Source organism: Calypte anna, chromosome 14 (assembly GCF_003957555.1).
Source record: "Calypte anna isolate BGI_N300 chromosome 14, bCalAnn1_v1.p, whole genome shotgun sequence".
Taxonomy (NCBI): Eukaryota; Metazoa; Chordata; class Aves; order Apodiformes; family Trochilidae; genus Calypte; species Calypte anna.
The window spans coordinates 7,176,911-7,197,127 of record NC_044260.1 but is presented as its reverse complement, the minus strand read 5'-3'; the positions used below and the strand labels follow the sequence as shown (position 1 = coordinate 7,197,127).

At 39.1% G+C, this 20,217-nt stretch overlaps 2 protein-coding genes across 2 annotated transcripts in view; both read left to right on the top strand.

Annotated features, from left to right (window-relative positions):
- LMTK2 (lemur tyrosine kinase 2) overlaps positions 1-13,232 on the top strand; it is a 38,469-nt gene extending 25,237 nt beyond the window's left edge. The window contains exons 8-14 of the mRNA XM_030459651.1: positions 1,496-1,580; positions 2,157-2,278; positions 2,568-2,717; positions 2,962-5,881; positions 7,398-7,533; positions 7,898-8,146; positions 9,208-13,232. Coding sequence (XP_030315511.1) covers positions 1,496-1,580; positions 2,157-2,278; positions 2,568-2,717; positions 2,962-5,881; positions 7,398-7,533; positions 7,898-8,146; positions 9,208-9,236 — 3,691 coding nt within the window. The 3' untranslated portion in view covers positions 9,237-13,232. The remainder of the gene's footprint in view (positions 1-1,495; positions 1,581-2,156; positions 2,279-2,567; positions 2,718-2,961; positions 5,882-7,397; positions 7,534-7,897; positions 8,147-9,207) is intronic.
- A 1,282-nt stretch (positions 13,233-14,514) lies between these two features.
- BHLHA15 (basic helix-loop-helix family member a15) lies at positions 14,515-17,578 on the top strand. Its single transcript, XM_008506250.2, has 2 exons — positions 14,515-14,807; positions 17,040-17,578. The coding sequence occupies exon 2, from the start codon at positions 17,076-17,078 to the stop codon at positions 17,571-17,573; it is 498 nt and encodes a 165-aa protein (XP_008504472.1). The 5' UTR covers positions 14,515-14,807; positions 17,040-17,075; the 3' UTR covers positions 17,574-17,578.
- The last annotated feature ends 2,639 nt before the right edge of the window (positions 17,579-20,217 follow it).

Below are 20,217 nucleotides of genomic sequence, written 5' to 3'. Positions count from 1 at the left end.
AAGCTAAATATTTGAGCAATTAGTCTGTGGAGCTCATTGCTGTCACAGCTACAGTTCTGCAGCAAGCATGCAGCTTCATTAAACTTGCATAAATTTCTGTGTTTGAAGGGTTTTCTAAACAACTTCCTGGTGTTATTACAGCAGCACTGCTGGCTACAAGTACTTGTGGTCTGGTTTATGGTGGAAACTGGAAACAACTTTTATGTATATTCAAGAGCTTTTTGATTTGTTTATTAAAGGATTTTTGTGAAATACATTGCTCTGATAGCCTTTGAAAAATACCATCTGTAGTTCTAAGAAATGTGTAATGTATGATCCTCTGTTTTGTAGAGGAACTTAAGTGTAGGTGTAAGATGCTACTAGTTGTTTATTATATTGTGAATTTTTAAGTATTTAAACCTGATACAGATTCTGGAAAGATTTTCTTTATAACAATTATACTGCATGAGCTGTGATGACAGGTGTTAGGTAAAGAGGGACCCACATCCCTCCAGCATATGAACACCCTAAGTAATTGCATCAGCTGAGTGAAGTAACTGCATATAAATTCTTTTGTAGATTGAATGCATATTTTGATTTATTTTTTTAAATAAAGAACAGCATAGTAGCCTTGGAGTTTTCGTATAAAATCTGTAAGTGCAATTGCCTTGTCACTGTGTTTAGGTTTTTTTTGATTCCAGAACACAGATTGTGCTTGATTATGTGGCTCTAAATTGATTCTCTTTTGAGAATGTGGGAGGCCTAAGAGCAATCCTGTCCTGGTGGCCATGAGACAAATCTCATCCACTAAGTTTTCTGTAAGGAGACACTGTCAGCATTTGGGTTTTTTCTGAGTGATGAATGTATATATAGACATCTGGTGTTCCCACTGTGAGATATGGCATCACTTGTTGGATTTTACACGTTTTTAGTATGCAACTGTGAGCAACAAGAGAAATACCTTTACATTTAGTTTGGGTGAAATTTTTCTTTTGGAATCTCCCCATTTATTGTGCATTAGGAGTTTGCATTATCAATTGGGGGGTTTTTTGTTTGTTTGTTTTTGGTTTTCTTTTTTCGTTGTTTTTTGGTGGGTGTAGACTGGTTAAATTTCCTCCAAAGAGAATTGGAAAGGTAGCTCCAGGAGCACACCTTTCTTGCACATGGCTTGCCTTTCGGTGGGATTTGTGGCTGTGGGGTTGGACTGTAGGTGTGTGAATAAAATTGTTGACATGCATGTAGTGTGGAAGTTGAATCCTTAGATCTAGCTGTTTTGTATGACTGATCTACTCCTGTTAAGAGCTGCTACTTGCTACTGTAACCTAAAATTGTGGGGTTTGGGGTTTTTTTGTGTGGTTTTTTGGTTTGCTTTTGTTTGTTTTGTTGGCTTTTCATTTAATACTTTACTCAGTGGCTTGACTGTACTAAAAAGTGTTACTTATGTTACAGCCCTTGCGTTCATTTGCATTGGAGACTTCTTAGTTTGGTCTCATTACTCATTTGTTTGCTTTTTCAGGGACTTGGCTTTACGGAATTGCTATCTTACATCTGATTTAAATGTCAAAGTAGGAGATTATGGTATAGGATTCAGTAGATACAAGGTAAGTTAATCTAGTCATTTGCCATTTATTTTAAAGGATTTGAGGCCTAAGCATACTTTTAAGTTAGAAACCGATACTAAATTCTCTTTTATTTGAATAATATCATTGGCAAATAACTGTAGCAAGCTCATGTAACAGAGGAGATGATCTTTATAAAAAGACAGAGTTTAAGCTTGTAAAAGGGAGATTCTGTTTAAATATTTTAGTTCCTATTTATAGTTGTCCTAAAATATGCACAAAATAACTTTAAAGTTCTAAGAAAGGAAAACTTAAATAAAATTTCAAATTCAAATAGATAAAAAACATGAAAAATTCAGGGCATTAATTAAAAATGTTTTCTGACTACCAAGCCTTACCTAAGAAGTCAGCATTCAATTTTCCTACTAGGCAGTAAGCAGGGAATGCCTTTCCTATATAGCATTATTCTCTGCTACCTGAGAAGAAGTTGTATTCGTTTAATTCTCATTTTTTTGCATAGGGATCACCTAAAACTGTATTAAGGAAAGAACAAATCAAGTTCTGGGGGTTGATCCAATGTTTGTTCAGTGTCTTTCTGTTTTTCTGTCAATCACTTAGGAAGACTATGTTGAGACAGAGGAGAAGAAACTTATTCCTCTCCGATGGACTGCACCTGAGTTAGTAACAAGTTTTCAAGACAGGCTGCTGTCAGCAGAGCAAAACAAATACAGTAACATATGGTATGTAGTAGTTTTTAAAACAATATTACTGATACATGTGAACATAGTTTCAAATGTTTCACAAAGCTCCTCTTGTTTTGTTGCCTTCATTGTCATTGCTTTCAAGCAACTTTATTCTTGAGACTTTGAGCATTCGGTCAAATAAAGTGAATTGACAGGTTTTGAAGTTATTATAGAGCCAATGAGAGAGAGGTACTTAAATCTTCATGACAGTTATGCTTTGGATAAACCTTGCTTAGAAAAGCACCTTAGTTCTTAGGATGTGTTGTCATTTGTTGCTCTTTTCCAGGTCCCTTGGTGTCACATTGTGGGAGCTGTTTGAGAATGCTGCTTGGCCTTATTCAGACTTCTCTGACCGGGAAGTCCTAACTCATGTCATAAAGGAGAAGCAGGTTAAACTCTTCAAGCCACGTCTGGAGCAGCCATACTCTGATAGATGGTAAACTACTTTATTTATTCTTAAGCTGCTGAAGAAGATTTTTGGATTTTACTGATTTCTCTTAAAATATACTGGAATTGCTACATGGAAGCATTCTATTGGCAAAGAAATGTTAGATAAAAGGAGTTGCTATAGAAGGATTGTCCTGCCAGTGATACTGTTACTCCTTAGCTTGCTAATTATGTATATTATAAACTCAATTTCATATGTGAAACTTATTGAAGTGTGTTTCTTATTTGCACAGGTATGAAGTTTTGCAGTTCTGTTGGCTACCTCCAGAAAAGAGACCAACAGCAGAAGAAGTGCATAAACTTTTAACTTACCTTCGCATGCAAAGCCAAAGGGACTCGGAAATTGATTTTGAACAGCAGTGGAATGCTCTTAAACCAAACACCTCAAATAGAGAAACAAACAATTCAGCATTTCCAATCTTAGATCACTTTACAGGAGATAGACTTGGTCATGAGATGGAGGAAGTTCTTACTGTAACTGAAACAAGCCAGGGTCTCAGCTTTGAATATATCTGGGAGGCAGCTAAACATGATCATTTTGATGAATGTGGTCATGTGAATCCTGATGAAGCTATGACATATGCAAATGTTTTCTTTCCAGTGGAGGTTTTTGAGAGGTCACTTTCAGAGCAAGGGTTGGGAGCACAGGATGGAAGTGGTCAAGAAGCATCACTTGCTGTCCCTGGGGTGTTACCTGTGTTTGATGCACACAAGCTTTCTGTTGGAAATGACTACTATATCCAGTTAGAGGAAAAAGGAAGTGGATGCAGCATGAATTTTGATAACCAATCAGTTGTACTAACTACAGAAGTTGATCATCAAGAAGCTGTACAAGATAAAAGTTCTCATTTCATGGTTCTCAGGGATCTTGATGTTGAAGAATCTAGCACTGACGGGGACTTCTTCCACTACAACGCAGATCCTAAAGAGGAATTTTTGCCTGCCAGTAGTAGTCCAGAAAGTCCTTCCCAGAATATCTTTAATGACATGGATGGGTCAGAAGAATTGACAAACAGAAAAATACTTGGTTTTACTGAAACAAACGATATTCCTAAAGACTTTAAACTAACAGTTTTAAACTCAAACACAGATGCTAGAAAGGCAGTAGGTCTTTGTGAGAAGGAGCATTTTAGTCATGCTTCTGAAAATAAAAGAGTTTCCTTATGTGAAAATATCTCTAACCAGTCTGACGTGGTAACTTTGGAAGAACTTTCTGATAACTTCTTGTTTCTTCAAGAGAAAAACTTGTTGTCAGGGTTATTTTCTAACAAAGCCAGTGGTGGTTTTGAACAAAACCCAGAAGATGTTCTAAAAAGCATATTAGAAACCTCAAACAGAAACTCTGTGGAGCTTGAGCCTGTGTTGGCTGAAAATGCACAGGTCTTTTCTTTAACCCAAGAAATTCTTAGAACAGTGAAAGATGAAAATTTTAATCCAGTGACTCCAGATTCGAATAAAGATCCAAATTCTCCATCTGAGACTGCTGTAGAGACACAGGCATCTTTTAGTCCATCTGCAGTACAGAAATCATGTGATAAAGGTATAAATCATCCTTATTCGAAGGATGAAGGAAAACTTTTAAATGTGCAAATCCGTGAAGTTGTGTCCTGTAACACTGAAACTCTCTCTCAAGAAGAGCTATCCAATAATGCCAAAAATAATAATGTTGGGAACAACCCATGTTGCAGTGTTGGTGTTGAAATAGACAGATGTGATGCAGAAATAAAACAAGGAGTGCTTTTCAAATCCGATGAAGTAGCTTTTAGTAGAGAAAAATGTACTGATCAGGAAGATACAAAAATGAACTTAGAAGATACATCTCCTGCATTAAAAGAAGATGAATGTTTCCTGGAGGAAGAACAAGAAACATCAAATAATTTTGAACACTGTACGGATGTTCCAGAACAGGTGACCTTAATTTCTGTTGCTACTTCAGATTGTACAAATCATGATAGTCTTTTGGAAGACAGCCCATCCCCTATACAAACTGTAGAAAAACCTTTAGACACACCTGATTCTTTGGATTCTCTAGATGTAAATGATGTTTTAGAGTCTTTACAGGCTCAAAGTCCCCAGAAACTTTTGCCACCTGATAAACCTGCTGACAGTGGCTATGAAACAGAAAACCTGGAATCTCCAGAATGGACTTCCCATATCACTGTTGAGGATGCTGCTGGTGTAGATACTGCTGTCCATCTTGCCAATGAGAGCAACGTCAGTGCTTTACCTTCTAATCCTGTCATAATTGTTTCAGAAGCAGCAGCTTGTTTAGATGCAGTGAACAGCAATTCTGAAACAACCCCAAAGGTTTTTCTGGGTGGGAGTCAAAATTCATATAGAGACTCTGCCTATTTCTCTGATAATGATTCTGAGCCAGATAAAAAAACAGAAGAGGCTGTAAATCTATCAAGAGAGACTGCATGTGTTGTTTCTTCAAATAAAGGAGATACTAATACTGAAGAGGATTTTGGAGAGAGACAGCAACAATGTGATGTAAGGAATTATCAGGATACCAACAATCAAAATGCAAAATTAGAACTAAATCACAACTTAGAGGTGCAAGAGATGGATGTAAGGATGCAAGGGTGTCCTGATGAGTGGGCTGAGGCAACTCTGAATTCCCTGGATATGTCAGTAGGAAGTAGCCAAAGGGATGAAATAAAACTCTGTGAGACTTCCCATAAAACTGTGTCTTGTGTTGGCACTAACACTTCAGAACTGCTTTCACACAGAGACTTGAAGTCTGTATATAATATACACAGTCCTTTAGATTTGAATAACAGTGAGAAATCCTTCTATCATCTAGAGGGACAAAAACTGAAAGAGCCAGATATTGAAGGAAAATACCTCGGTAAACTTGATGTTTCTGGAATGCTTGATTTAGAAGATGGTGATGATGCAGATGAGGAAGATGAAAACAGTGATTCTGAGGATGACATGAGGACTTTTCATATGCATAGTCTGAGTTCTGACAGTGAAGATGAAACTGTTCATCAAGTACCTGAGATAATTACTGACAAAGATGATGGGAAACATCTGAGAAGCTTGCTGAAACTTCCAAAACCTTTTGATGAAAGTCAACATCAAAACTGGAAAAATGAGAAAAAGGCTGTAACGTTCTTTGATGATGTGACAGTCTATTTGTTTGATCAGGTATTTTTTTCTTTTTTATTATGGAACAAAGTTTTTGTTGGTTTGGGGTTTTTTGAACAAGATGTAGTAGAGCAGCTTAATATTTGTGGGCACATTGTTAGAAGATCACATGTCTTGGCAGGATTACATCTTATTTTTGATGTGGTTTGTTTTATCTTAAGAAATTAAAAAATATTTTTCTTGATGAGGTGCCAGTTGTGTGCTGCTGATAGGATAGCAGCACTACTTTTAAGTGAAAGAGAGTTCTGCTTTGGGCCGGGGTGGCTGCCAGATCCTGAGTCTTCATTGCTTTTGGACTGCATGCACTGGATGAAACGTGGTTTTTATTGGTGCCTTTGTGGTTTTAATAAGCTGAATTTGAGAACTTGACGTGGCATCATTAGGGACCAGATTTTATTTATTTATTTTGCCAATATGTTGTACCTTTGTAGAAGCAATTTATCTGTTTATTGGGTTTGAGGACTAAAATGCCTTTATAAAAGAAAACAGACAAAAAACCTACCAGACAAAAACTTTGTAGACAAAAACTACAACTGAAAAAACCCCAAACCACAACTTAAATCTGAGTTTTGTGCTTAGTATTAAGTTACTTTTACCTTAAACTGTGGTCAATGATGAGAACAGTATTTAGATGGTAATGCTATTTTTATATTAATCCAGTGTGATTTAAGTTCAGTGAAATACCAATCTGCTTATAAAATGCAAAGTTACCTTTGTTTCCTTATCTGCTTTATCAATTTTTAACTTCTGTGACTTGATACAGAGAGGTTTTGTATTTTAGCATTATGGCTACTAAACCAGTAAAGTGAGTTTAAAAGAACAGTCACATTGTCAAGCTTTGGAAATATTGCTTATGATGACGCACATAAATATTAGAGATAATTGTGTTTTGGAATAGAAAACACAGGTGATATATTTGTGTTTTGGCAGTCTGTAGAACAGTAATCCTTTTGTCAGAGGGGAAGGAAAAAAATCAGAAAAATTACAGCAGTGTTTAATCTGTTCTTAGTTGTTGATCTCTCTGCTTATTACAGTAACTGATAAAATGTTGGCTCCTTCAAATACTGGTCATAAGAAGTCTGTCTCTTTATCCTGAAGCACAATTAGGGGGTAAAAAAACATTAAAGAAAATAATGGTGGCAGGTGGGATAAGGCTTTATTAAATAGAAAATAAAACTACCTGCCTTTGTCAGACTGATAAGGGAACTGTTTTCAAAAGGAAGATGTTTTAGCTTTGTTCCTAGAAACATGAAACCTGTACAATCTTAAAGAATATTTAAATATTAATTTCCTGCGTGGATTTTAGCATACCTTTGATACCACTTTGTTTAGGAATAGAAGTACATGTGTATGATTAGTCTGTAACTCAAAGTTCTGTTTGTGTGGTAATAACTGGAGTTTACAGACCATGAAATTCCACAGTAGATGGTGGAGGTGGGAGGGTGTGTTTTTGAATGCTTGCATCTATAGTAATGGATACATTATGTGTACAAGAGTTAAATTTTGTTTGCCTTAGGAAACACCAACTAAGGAGCTGGGAAACTGTGCAGCAGAATTGAATGGGGAAGGCTCTCACAGCACTCCTGTTCCATCTTCGAATCTTAGTTACTTAAACAGATTTGCAAATTCAGAAAGCTCAACAGATGAAGAAGGTACTCGAATATATATTGCTGAGACCTTTTTATGCATAGTTTTAAATGAAATGTCATTTAAATTATACATTCATAGTTGCATACTGGCTTCAGCTTTGCATCCTGAGCATATGCTAGACTCAGATACTAGTGTTACTGATTGTAAAAGCTTGTGATATAATCTGGTTGTTCATGTATTGATGTGTGTAGGGTATCTTGAGAGGCAGCCAAACTATGAACAGCAAATTGGTGATGCCCATGGCCAGAAGATTAAAAACTACAAGTTTTGTTTTGGGTTAATGCAGTCTTGTAGGGATTTAGTTTCAAAGCTGCATATGACTTTACAGTATAGTAAATTGCTTTTTTTTCTTGTTTTGTCCCAAAGGTGGGGGTTTTGAATGGGATGATGACTTCTCTTCTCCAGAGCCATCTTTTATATCAAAGGCAGCTAATAGTCTTATTAGTTCTAAACCACCTCTCCAGTCATCAAAGTATTTCTCTCCACCTCCACCTTCACGGACTCTTGATCAGAACTGGTCACATCCATCCCCTTATTCCAGATTCTCTATTTCTCCTGCAAACATGGCAAGCTTTTCTCTTACACATCTTACAGATTCAGATATAGAGCAAGGAGGTAAGTGATTTAGTTATGATAATTATTTTAAAACTAAAAACCATATGCAAATATATAATAGATATGACAAAGATTGTTCCTTTTTAAATAACCAGATTTAGAAATGCATTTTAAACATAGTCAAAGTTAGGTCTGGCCTATGTTTTGGTTAATACATAGCTACAAACTTGCAGTTGAATATTCTGGGGAACATTTACAGCATTACTCTCAATTTTTCTGTCCAATAAACTAGTGCTATGTTTTTCTATTAATGAAATCTCTGCAGTCCTTTAACACTTCTGTATAGCTGCCACACAGCAGTTGAATAATTCTCACTTTATTTTCATTGCACAAGGTGCAAATGCTAGGAACACAATGTGTCTGCCACTGTCTCATCTTATTTTGCAGTTTGGTTTCTTTTCATATTGTTTTTTAGAAAGTGTATTCTTGACATTCTCTCCAGAATTGCCACATGTTTTCTAGACTGTGAGTAGGATAGTTTCTGTTAGGAGACCCAAACAATCAATTCACAGCAATATTGAGTACTAGCAGTATTCATTAACAAAAGCTTTCTTCTCTGTAGCAAAAAGCTTTTTTTGAGCTTTAATATATTTTTGAGGATTAAGAGAAGGAAAAACAAGCAGACTTGAATCAGTTTAGCATATTATTAATCTTGATAAAATGTTTTATTAAAAAAATATTGCTGATCCCTGAGCTTTGCTAATGGTCAATGTCTATAAAAATGTGATTGGTGTTCATATATGGAGTTGTATTGCTCTTGTGCTTATTGATTAGATAATGCTTGCTGCTTAGTAACTTAGAGATAAGACAGATTGTTTTGGAGATCCTACATTGCCTTACGTGTCCAAAGAAGTGACATTGAACTGTGTGATTTAAGCAGATGTCTATGTATAAATGTGCCAAATGTTTCCAATAGTTGAAAGCTTTAGGAAAAGATTAACCAAAACTTGGAAGTGCGAAATGGAAGTGCAGGATGCCAAGTTCTAGGAAGAGTCTTGCAAACAAGTGAGGGTTGTGCAGAAGAATCTCACTGTACCTTATGATCTTTCCTCTGCTAATAGGAAGCAGCGAAGATGGAGAAAAAGATTAAATGAGTTAAATTTTCCTTGGACTACATACATAAAACACACAGACTCAGTGTGAAACTCCTTTATCTAATCTCTGGATCCTCCTGGAGTGACACAGGTAATCAAGAAGTACTGAAAAATGAGAAAGTAAACACTGAAAGCAATGTTAAATCAGGACATTAATTTGAATGTGTATTTAACTTTGTAATGTATTTTTAAATCAGTGCAATTTTGCTTTTCATTGAAAGATGATTCTGCCGCTGTTTTCAAGTACTTGAAGTATTTTTCAGATAACTTAAACAAGTAAAGCAATTACACTACAGTCTGGTTTATGTATAAGATTGTGTAATATTCTTTTTATATTTTTTCCATGTAGTTCATTACCTATTTGAACATACACCTGTTGTAGAATTGTGTATAACTGTCCTGTGCAACAGGTGGCTGTGTTGCTGGAGCTGTATGAATGATAGTTGATCAGTAGTGAGCCATATTTATTCCAAAAGATATCACTACATATTACTTTGCTTATTACAATTGCACTATGGATTATTCTTCCTTTATTTCCTGATTATGTACAGAATCAAAAATCTTAAACCTTTCAAGGAAAATAAGACAAGTTGAATTGGCCCAGTTATCCAGTTTAATTTGTCCTTTTTGTAGCCTTTGCTATGCACGGTACTTGTAAGACGTACATAACTTCTGAGTGTTCTGTTAGACTTGCTGAAATCTTATATTCAGTACCATTTCTAAATGATAATGATTATAGATTGATTGTTAGTGTTCATGTTTTATAGGAAACTGGAAAAGAATATATCATATACGTGGGAATTTTAAGATGAAAGAGCTAATATCTCTTAATTCCTGAATATGATTCTACTGACTGCTTAAACTGTAATAGCATCTAATATATCATAATTAAGGGCCTTCCACTTTTTACTACAATTTCTGCCTTGGAGAGAGAAGAGGAAAATTTGCTGCATGGGACTGTGGAATTTATGAATCTTATAAAAAGACTAATTTCAATAGGCTGTATTTGGGCACACGTGGCCCTTCAGTTGTACAATCTGTGAATTTTGAAGCTCAGTCTTCTGCTGACCACAGATTAGGGCTGCCATTCAGACCTGTGGTAAATCTACCTCTCAGTGATGTTATGACAATTAAGAATTAGATTCCTGGTGTATGCCCAATTTTGCACCTTTCACAAGGCCAGGCCTCTTTTAAGATGTCTGCAAGGTTTCATGGTACATCTTGAAATGCATAGTGATCCAAAGATGCAGTGAAGTTTGCTCTGAAGCTGTCTGTAGAGAAGAGAATACAGTGCAGGGTTTTTAACCTTCATACTCTGCCATGCATTAAGCCAGTTTAATTCTTTAAACTTCTTGGGAAAAAAAAAAATCCTTAGTTCTTACTCTAGAGTGACTTCAGTTGAGAAGCAAATCCCTGACCTCTTTGAATGCCTTATGCAGCTGCAGATCTGTAGGAAGCACTGATAGGAACAGTTTGCCTGGCTTTGTATTTTGTGTTTCAGTGTACTAAAATACAAATGTGCTAATACAAATATTAAGTACCTTGTATTTTAGTGGCTATTTTGGCAGGGTTTCAGTATAATGGGGTGGTCCAGATGTTCTGCGTTCAGATCCAGTCACCAGAGAATTCTAATCACAGAAATTTATGGGAGGACTAGATATTTTCAGATGCATGAAGTTTGGTTTTGTATACCTCTGTATGCATTCTGGTTTTTTTAAAGGACATTATTTTAAAATGACAGGATTACATTAGTGCTTTTCCCATCAATTTTTAGCCCTTATCAGGAATGGTTTCCATACCAATCAAAAGGGAATTATTTGCTTACCATGTTGCTTAAAGTTGCTGTTGTACTGTTGAGATAAATTTTGCTGATGAGGCACTCCAGTTCAGAATTAGTCAGAATTGTTCTTCAGTATGAAGAGAAGAACTGAATTTTTCATGGACTGTTTTCCCCAAATGTAATATAAGAGGCAAAGACAAGTACTTCTCCATACAGGCTTATAGTGTATACTGTAGAGGCTTTAAGGAAGCTGTGTGCTTGCTCCTCAGTATTTTAGAATACAGCTAACAGACTTTGGGCACAAATTATTACTTAGAAATGCCATAATTCTGACATTAAGCTCCTTGATACAGCTAGATTAAGGTACCTCATCCCACTGTACATTTTAAGTGTGGAAAATCAAAACTAAGAATGAAGCTCCATAATGGTCTCAAAAGAATAAATGGGCTTTCCTGCCTTGCATGGTGAAAAAAATCTATCAGACCTGGAGTTCAGCCTTCTTTTTTGAATCATTTGATTTTAAATTGTAGTCCAAGGTTACAAAAAAAACTTATACACCTGAATGTTACAGGCTGGTTGTGCTTTTTTTTTCTGTAAAATTCTGGAAAATCTTATGTTTTTCTTGTACATCAGGAGTTTCATTTGCTTGATGGAAATCTTAAGATTTTATCTTTACCCCTGTTTAAAGAAAACTTTACATGAGAAGTGAAAGTTCACTCCTTTGTACAAATGGCCTCATTGCTAATAAATTGCCAAAGGAGCCTTTTCCATGAGCTGGGATATGTATGATGTTAAGGAAGATAATGTCCTATTTAGCTGTACAATGAAGAGAAATAAATACTTAAAGTTGACTCACCTCACTTAAACATTAATTTTAATTTCAGGAATATCCAGTAGGCTGGATTGCAATAATATAAAAGATCTTTTTTTGTCAAAAAGTCTGAACTACTAGCAATATTTAAATACCTGCCTAGCAGTCAGTGGCACAATGAAGATGAATCAGTAAATCCAACCTGTTAACTTGTAGTAAGGGGATTTGTTACAAATCTTTCATTAAACTGTATGTAAATTCTTGCACTATCTACTTAAGCATGGTCTCCATTTTAGAAGTACATGTATCTATTTTCAATGGTTTATTATGAGGACTGGTTACATTTTAATTCCTTCTCTAGTAGAATACCTTGATTATTTGAACACTGAAGGCATTGTCTCAATTTGGCTACTGAAGTTATTTAAAAGATCTGATTTTTCCCACCTAAGGAAGCTTGTTAAAAAATGAAGATCTGTAGTGAGAAGCCAACAGAGTGTGAAGTGTCCAGTTTTACTGGGAACACCTGTAGTCTCCCAAATCCCCCCAAAAACATGTTGCATGTATTACTGCATTTATGGAAACTGCCATTTTCATGGAAGTGAGCAGATTAAACATTTCTTCATATCCTTGTTGGTGCACTAATGAAAGCCATTTAAGCCTCATTCTTTTTATCAGTATTTTTAGCAGATTTTTATGTAGTACTCAATCTTTTTCATGAGGAGGCTGGTTGGTAGAAAGTCTTTTTTGTTATGATTAAGCACTATGCTAAAATGTCAGCATTGTCAGGTGTTAGTGTCTTGGCTATTTTTGTTGGAGATGGTGAAAGGTGGAATCCAAGTACATTAGCCTTATAAGAAATAGCCTTAAATAAGAATGGAGTATACAAAATTACTTCAGCTTTAAGTCATACAGAAATATCCTTGTATGTTAATGATTTTGGTACAAGACTGGAAAAAATCTAGAGGAGAGTCAAACATCATATAAACTTATTGAAAATAAGTATTTGTAATACCAGCAGCCTGTTTTTCAGAAACTTGAATATGACTTACAGTTAGTTTTGTTTATGAAATTGTTTGAACTTGCACAGATGTAGGTGTAACTTAAATGATAAATGGTACTGATGTGTGTGTATATATGATGTTGAATTCTATTTGTAAATGAGAAACTATGTAACAAAATCATAGGTATGAGGTTTTCCTATTGTAATTTAATACAGGTATGAGGTTTATGGCAATATATCATAGTTAATGAAATTTCAGGTCAAAACGTCTTTAAATTGTGTACATTTTTAAATTGTAATTTCTACTGTATATTGATTATCATGCATAGTGTGATTCAAGAAACTGCTTGTAATTTAAAAATATTTAATATTAAAAATAAAATACAGTTATATATTTATAATCTCTTTGTCTGTTTGTTCATTCTTAAACAGATGCCAGCAGTGGATCAGGCCCACAGTATAGTATAGTTCTACTGTGAGATATGTTAGTGTCCAGAGGTTGAGAAAGTACAAAAAACCTCAAAGCTACAGCAGATAATAATATCACCCTTATGTGCATTTCAGGTAATGTATATACACAGTTGGTAGAGAAGCAGTACTTAAAATACAAACAGTGTATTCTAAAAGCTGAATATTACTTTTAATCCTGGAATTAAGCATCTCTAGGAAGAATGGAGATTTTTTTTAAAGAATTTTTAAGTAACCTTCAGGAAACAGGTAAATGATGTTTTCTCAGTATTTGTTGAATATATTTCTAGAAGATAATTGTGGGTTTTTTTTAAATCTAAGTTCATGTGCTGAATGAACCCAAGGTCACTAGGTAAATGTGGTATTTATGTGTATTGGTAGCTTCCTTCACATGAGACTGAGGCTGTTTCAGCCTGGGCACTCAGACAGGAGAGTGCTGTTTTTTACTTGTAACCATTAAGGTTGTGATGACCCTTTTCAGCACCGTCACCAGTTAGTGGAGTTGTGAAATCCCCCATGTCATATCACAGCTGTTCCCAGTCCTGACAGCTCTTGAGACATGGGAACCAGAAACTGATATCAAGATGACTTAACTTCATTAGTTAAAATATAAATAGTTGGCTGAAACTTGATCAAGACAGTGTGGTCATTATTGAGAACAGATGTAAAGGATCCCATGGCTCTAAGTTGGTCATTTTATATAGAACCTGTTATCAAAGAATGTGAGTGCTTGCCATCTGTATCCTCATCAGCCTTCTTGCCAGGGATAGAAGTGCTCTGTCTGTTGGCCTTTTACACACAGGTGGTATAACTTGCATAGCCCTTGGCAAAACAGAGCTGGGACAGACTTTCCTCCTCAACCACCGGACACTCCACCTGCTGAAATTAAGTACTGAAGTAATCCCTCCTGCAGTGACACTTGGTGCCCCTCAGCCTGGTGACAACACCTCAGTACACACTCCGGTGCTGTCCGGGAGAGCTGCCGCCGCCAGACGCGTTGTTGGCGCTCAGAGCCCGGGAGCCTCGTGGTGTGAGCAGCCTCCAGGCACTGCCCCTTTCAGCGCCAGAAGAAGGGGTAATGGCAGTAGCTGAGGGTCGCGTATCCGTGCATGACTCCTGCCTGAACCTGGTGCTTCCAGACCCGTCCCGCACAGATCGTTACTTCCCGGGCCGGCAGTCGAGGGCGGAGCGTCCGCCCCGTCCGGGCCCTCCCCTCGCTAAAGCGACGTGTCGGCTGCAGCCACCTGCGGCTCGGGCCCGGTTGCCGCTCAGCTGCAGCAGCACCTCCCAGGGGGTCTCTTGTCATCGCTGTCCCACCCTGTCCCTGGGGTGTTTAGGGTGGTCCTGGCTCCTTCGCAGCCTCCTGCTGACAGACCCTGTCTCAGCCCACGGGATAGGCAGCACCCCTGCTGCCCCCTGCAGACCCTCCTGCTGCTCCTGGCTTCCCACAGATCTCTGCTAGGTCACCCCTCTGACCCTAAACACCTTCTCCATTGCTGATGGCAGCGGTAAGTCATAGAGCAGAGATGCCAGCCCTGATAGAGATGGAAAATTCACTGGTATTTGGTTGCTCATTCTCATTTGTTTCTCTTGAGGACTCCATTCCTTTGCTCCTGATCCTTTCTCCCTCTCAGTTTCCTCCTTGCACACTCATGCCAGCTCCCTGAGGGTGTTGGCAGCCTGGCTATGGCTCTATGTGGTAGTTTTTAAGGAGCCTGCAGCAGTCTGAAACCAAACCTTGGTCTGATAAGCATCCTGTTGTGCCATGTCATCCCTTTTGTTTTCCTCTTGCCTGCAGTTTTACAGACTGCTTTGCATCCACAGATTGCTGAAGCTTCTTTTCTCTTGGACTTTTGTCCCTGCTGGCTGCCTTTGCCAGTCTCCTCTTCACCAAGTCCCGTGGGCTGTTTTCCTCTCTAACAACAGCTGCTCATTTCTCTGCTCTTCCCATGAGCACTTCTTGCACTGCAAGGGGTAAAGTTTTTTTGGTGTCCACCTTTACTTTCTCTCCTGTACTCATGCCTTTTCTGCCAAGTGAGAGACTAAGGGTCCAGACCAAACCCCTGCTTGGTTGTAGTCCTGTTTTCTTACTTGAGATACCCATGTGTCTAACGCTTCTAGGCTCCCACAACACAAGCAATTTGGTGCCTTCTCTCAGCATTCATCACCCTAACCAAACTGCTTTGTGAACTTTTATAATTCCAGGCAAAATTGACTCCCTGACAGTAAGAAATCTGGGGATGGCCAGGATGTCCTCATAGGCAGAAAACTGAGTTACTGTAAATGCTGAGCAGCTGAAGATGTCTAAAAAATGAGAGAGGAAGTTATATTTACCACAGTACAGCTGGGAACTGCTCACCACCTGCTCTAGCTAGGATTGATGTCCTATACTGAGACTGTCAAGCACCTGTGGCTAGGTTTTTTTTTTTTGTTTGGTTGGTTTGTTTTTTGTTTTTTTGTTGTTGTTGTTGGTTTGTTTTTTTTTTTTTTTTTTTGCAGGGGGGGGTTTGTTCTTTCTGGCTCACCAATTCTCCTAGCTGGTCCTACATAATGGCCTTAACATAAAAATGTGGGGTTTGTTTAAGGACTGGGCCTTTCTATGACTACATGAACTGGAAGAAAGCAGAAGGAAACATTTTGGAATCTCAGTAACATTGATAGTTGGTGCTTGGGATCTCAGTAACATTGATAGTTGGTGCTAAAGGTTGCTGTGAGGGTGCTGCCTTCAGATGTTTTGGCACAGAAACTGGGCTGGGGGAGTAAAATTTCAGTTCTGTCAACTGCCCTGCTAACTTGTTGGGAAGGAACCTGGCTGGGTTTTTTTGGATAAAGTGGAGAATAAATATTGTTCTGCGGCTGCTGAACTGGGGCAGAAACTGCAGCTGAGTTCTGTCATAATTTGATTGTTGTTAGAAGAGGGAACAGTGGTTTTGTGTGTGGAGTAGCCCAGAATGCAGAGATGCTGTGGGTGGGAACACATTGCTGCCCAGGAGTTTGTGAGCCCATATATGAGTTTAGCATACATTTCCCTCTAGTGGACTGCTCATAAATACAATAGAAATCTGGTTTTACAAAAAGCAATTATCAGGGGTTCAAGAGAAATTAATTTCTGAGTAGAAGCCTGAGAGTTCTGTCTACTACCCCACACATAAGCCTACATACATTTAATGAGCCCCCATATGGTTTTATTATAACTTGTGGCAGCTAGAGCTGGGAGAAAACAGAAGCATGTGAGCTCAAAACACAGAGACAATGTGTTACCAAACCTAACTGACCACATTACTCCTGTTATTTTTTGAGTTGATTCCCTCTTCCCATGGGAAGACCGGATGAGCTTGGAGACCATTTTCTTATATGAAGTGAGAGAAGAGATAGCTCTCTAGTTTGAGGCCTACTTAAAAGAAAGTAGAGAGGTGCCCGTTTTTCATCTTGCTTCCCATGTGTGATTAACTGTATCTTTGTTTTGGTGGTTCCATTCACTTGGCCTCCACTCCTTCTGTAACCTCTTCCTTCCAGCTGAAGGATAATTTATTCTCTAAGAAAGGATTTTCTCTGTTCATATGTGCAGGTCATGTTGACTAATAGCATTTGCAGCTTCTAAATCAAACAGCACTAAATTGTGAGCCAATGATGGTTTTCCAGTAGTGAGCAAATAAACACTTCAAACAAACCTGAGTCAGGTCATGTGTTCAGCATGGAACTGTGCAAGAGTTAAAGATATTGGTGTCATGTTTTTACAGCATATTGATGCTTGATACCAGTACATCTACCAAAACATGAAGGCTAAAACCAAAGGAAAGAAGCAAAGACAAACTGTTAAAGAAGCATTTCCTGAGGAGTCAGCAATAAGAAAAAAAGAGCTGGTGAAGTGTTTGCGACACAAAGAAAGGAGGAATGGGGGAAACAAGGAGAGCAGCAAGAGCACCACAGCCAGAACCAAGGGTTCTTGGAGCAATAAGGACAGGCATTTGAGAAGACTGGAAAGCAACGAGCGGGAGAGGCAGAGAATGCACAAGCTCAACAATGCATTTCAGGCTTTGCGGGAGGTGATTCCTCATGTGAGAGCTGAGAATAAGCTTTCAAAAATAGAGACTCTTACGCTGGCTAAAAATTACATTAAATCATTGACCTCCATTATACTCAATATGTCCAATGGACACTTTGCATCAACAGAAGGGATGGGGGGAGCCTGGGGTTCCAGATTGTACCAGCATTATCAACAGCAGCAGGGGGATGATGGTCATGAGCAACATCTACAAAAGCATTCCACATAGATTCATAGCTTCAGCCAAAACACCTACAGTTAGCTGCCACAGTCATTCTTTTTCCTTCTTGCATGATAAAAATTTTCAGAGATTATTTTTGCCTCCAGCTCTCTGCTATTTTTTCTAAAAAGACAAACTGGGTTGTACTCATAGCTATAGCTTATACAGTACATTAAGAACCTGTCTTGTAACACTGGGGTTGACTTGGAAGTGTTGGTAACTTATGAAAATTACCCTCTCTGAAAGGGTTATGAAGGGTTATGAGTTGGGCATTTAAAGCCTGTGTCACCTGAATTCACTAGAACTTGGTAAGAATCTTTGCTATTCAAATGAATCTGCTCTTACCTGTCCTTCTACAGAGGAGATTAAAATTGATGACAGCATTTCAGTAACTTGAGTGAAGTGGAAGAGGGGGGAAATTGCCAAATCTGAAAATACATCATGAGTGTTTTGGATCTGCTCTAATAATTTTGAACCTTCCAGTGCACAAAACCTTTTAAAGTACTTGTTAATGTAAGCATCTATAAAGCTTTCTTAGATTGTAAGCTCTCTAGTTGTTCTAGTCTGTGTTGCCAGAGCATCTAGCCTTATGGAGTTCTTCTTCAGTGGTTGTCTGGGTGCCATTGTAATACAAATAAATGAGGGACAAAGGACTTACTTTTGCCCCCAAAATTATAAAAATACCTAATAGTCATGAGTTAGACAATGATCTGTGCAATTACAAATTTTTGCTGATGAAGCCTGTAATGTGATCAGGATTCTTTCTGGGGTAGTGTTAGATTCTGATATTACAAAACTCAATAAATGAAGCAAGAGCTCTTCAAAAAAGGAAAATGAGCTTCCTCTCCCCTTCACACCCCACACTCCAGACCCCGCACACCCCCAATTTTACTGTAAAAACTTTTATATCACTGAGGAACTTGTATTTTCTCTCATATTCCCATACATGCAGAACAAGCTGAGGTGGCCTCAGTAGGAACTGCCTATGGAGTCCCTGTTAATCTCTTCCTCCCCGTATCCCTGAAGCCCTGTTCTGGGAGGATGGCAAAGGTGGTGAAGTGTATGTGATACAGTACAACAGTATGTGATGTGGTCCTTCTTCCTCCAAAGTAGGGCTATCCAAGGAGGAGGAACCCAAGAAAGGATCCATCACAGAAGCATTATGTTGCACTGCACAGTTTTTAACATGCTGTTTCTTTTTGCTCCAGCAGAGCTGATAGCCTGACAACTTCAGTCAGACTGAAAGAATTTCCCAGACAGGCTGCTAAGGGGTGGGAGGTTTTTTTCCACTGCAGCAATCTACAGGTATGATGCAGAAGAACATAATGTTTTGTATGTGTGGTTACCTTACTGGGAGAGAAATTGTTTGGATCCTACCTAGACTTGAGATTTTCTTACTTTCCAAGCCATTTTCACCCTAAAATGGCTGTGATTAGCCCTCCTAGAGCTCAAGCATTAATGCAGATATTACCTAGTCTCTTAAAGATTTTACTTGCCTTAACAGTGCTGAAAGCATCCAACATTCTTGGCATTGGTAAAGCACTTGAGGTATTTATATGTTGTCTTATAATGGGAAAAATCAGAAACACCAAAGGATTTTCCTTCTAAACTTCTCCTCAGGTATGAGAGTATGATGGATGTTATTTGGTCATTTCTTGCTATATAGGTCAATGAAAACAGGGCCTGATGGGTTGTTGGTAACAGCTGATGAACCTGTAGATGAAGTGGTTGGAGAGGTGCAGTGTGCCAGGGCAGGGTGGTTGGGCTGGAAGAGGGTAGATTTGGGTTAGACATTAGGAAAAAATTCTGTAGTGTGAGGCTGGTGAGACACTGGCCCAGGTTTCCCAGGGAGACTGAGGATGCCTCATCCCTGGATGTTTTACAGACCAAGTTGGATGGGGCTTGGAGCAACGTTGTCTAGTGGGAGGTGTCTGCCCATGCAGGGGTGGGGTTGGAACCAGGTGATCTTTATTTAAGGTCCTTTCCAACCCAAACCAGTCTGGGGTGATGATTGCGTGACTGCTTCCAGTCGTACCCATCCACACGGGGCTGGTGGCAGGAGCTCGGCGCTGAGGCTGGTTGGAGACAGTCTCCTGTAAATGAGTGTGCGTGGGCTAATTGGATTTGGGTATCAAAATGCATTAATGGAACACGTGCAATTTTACAAACCACGCTGTGCCCCTTGGCGGGGAGCATCCAGCCCCATCCTGCAGCTACCTTGCCCTGCTGCTGGCCCTTCCCCCAGGTTGGAGTGATGGTCCGGACTCCGCTGTAGGACCGGACCGGATCGTATCGGATCGGAGGTCCTCGGAGGCTCCAGCTCGCGGCTCGGGCAGCGCGCGTGCCGGGAGCGTCCCGCCAGAACTGGGGCGGTGCGAGGCTCGGCGGTGAGGGCGGCGGCGTTCGGCAGCGGAGCCTGAGACCAGCGGGGGCGAGGAGGTACCGGGGAAGGGGAACGGTGCGGTGGGCACTTCGGTCTAGAGTCGTTTTGTTGCGAAGGAGCGGGAAGCGGTCGGCAGCGCGGAGGGGCCGCGGCCGTGAGGCGTTTCGGGGTGGGGGGCCTGGGCCTCCCCTCAGAGGAAGCGGTGCCGGTCCTGAGGTAGCGTGGGGGGGTCCGGGCTGGTCCTGCCCGCTGCGGCTCCGGGTGCCCCTT

What these genes read in the sequence shown, in the direction of transcription:
- BHLHA15 (XM_008506250.2), top strand. Translation starts at nt 17,076, where the DNA reads ATGAAGGCTAAAACCAAAGGAAAGAAGCAAAGACAAACTGTTAAAGAA.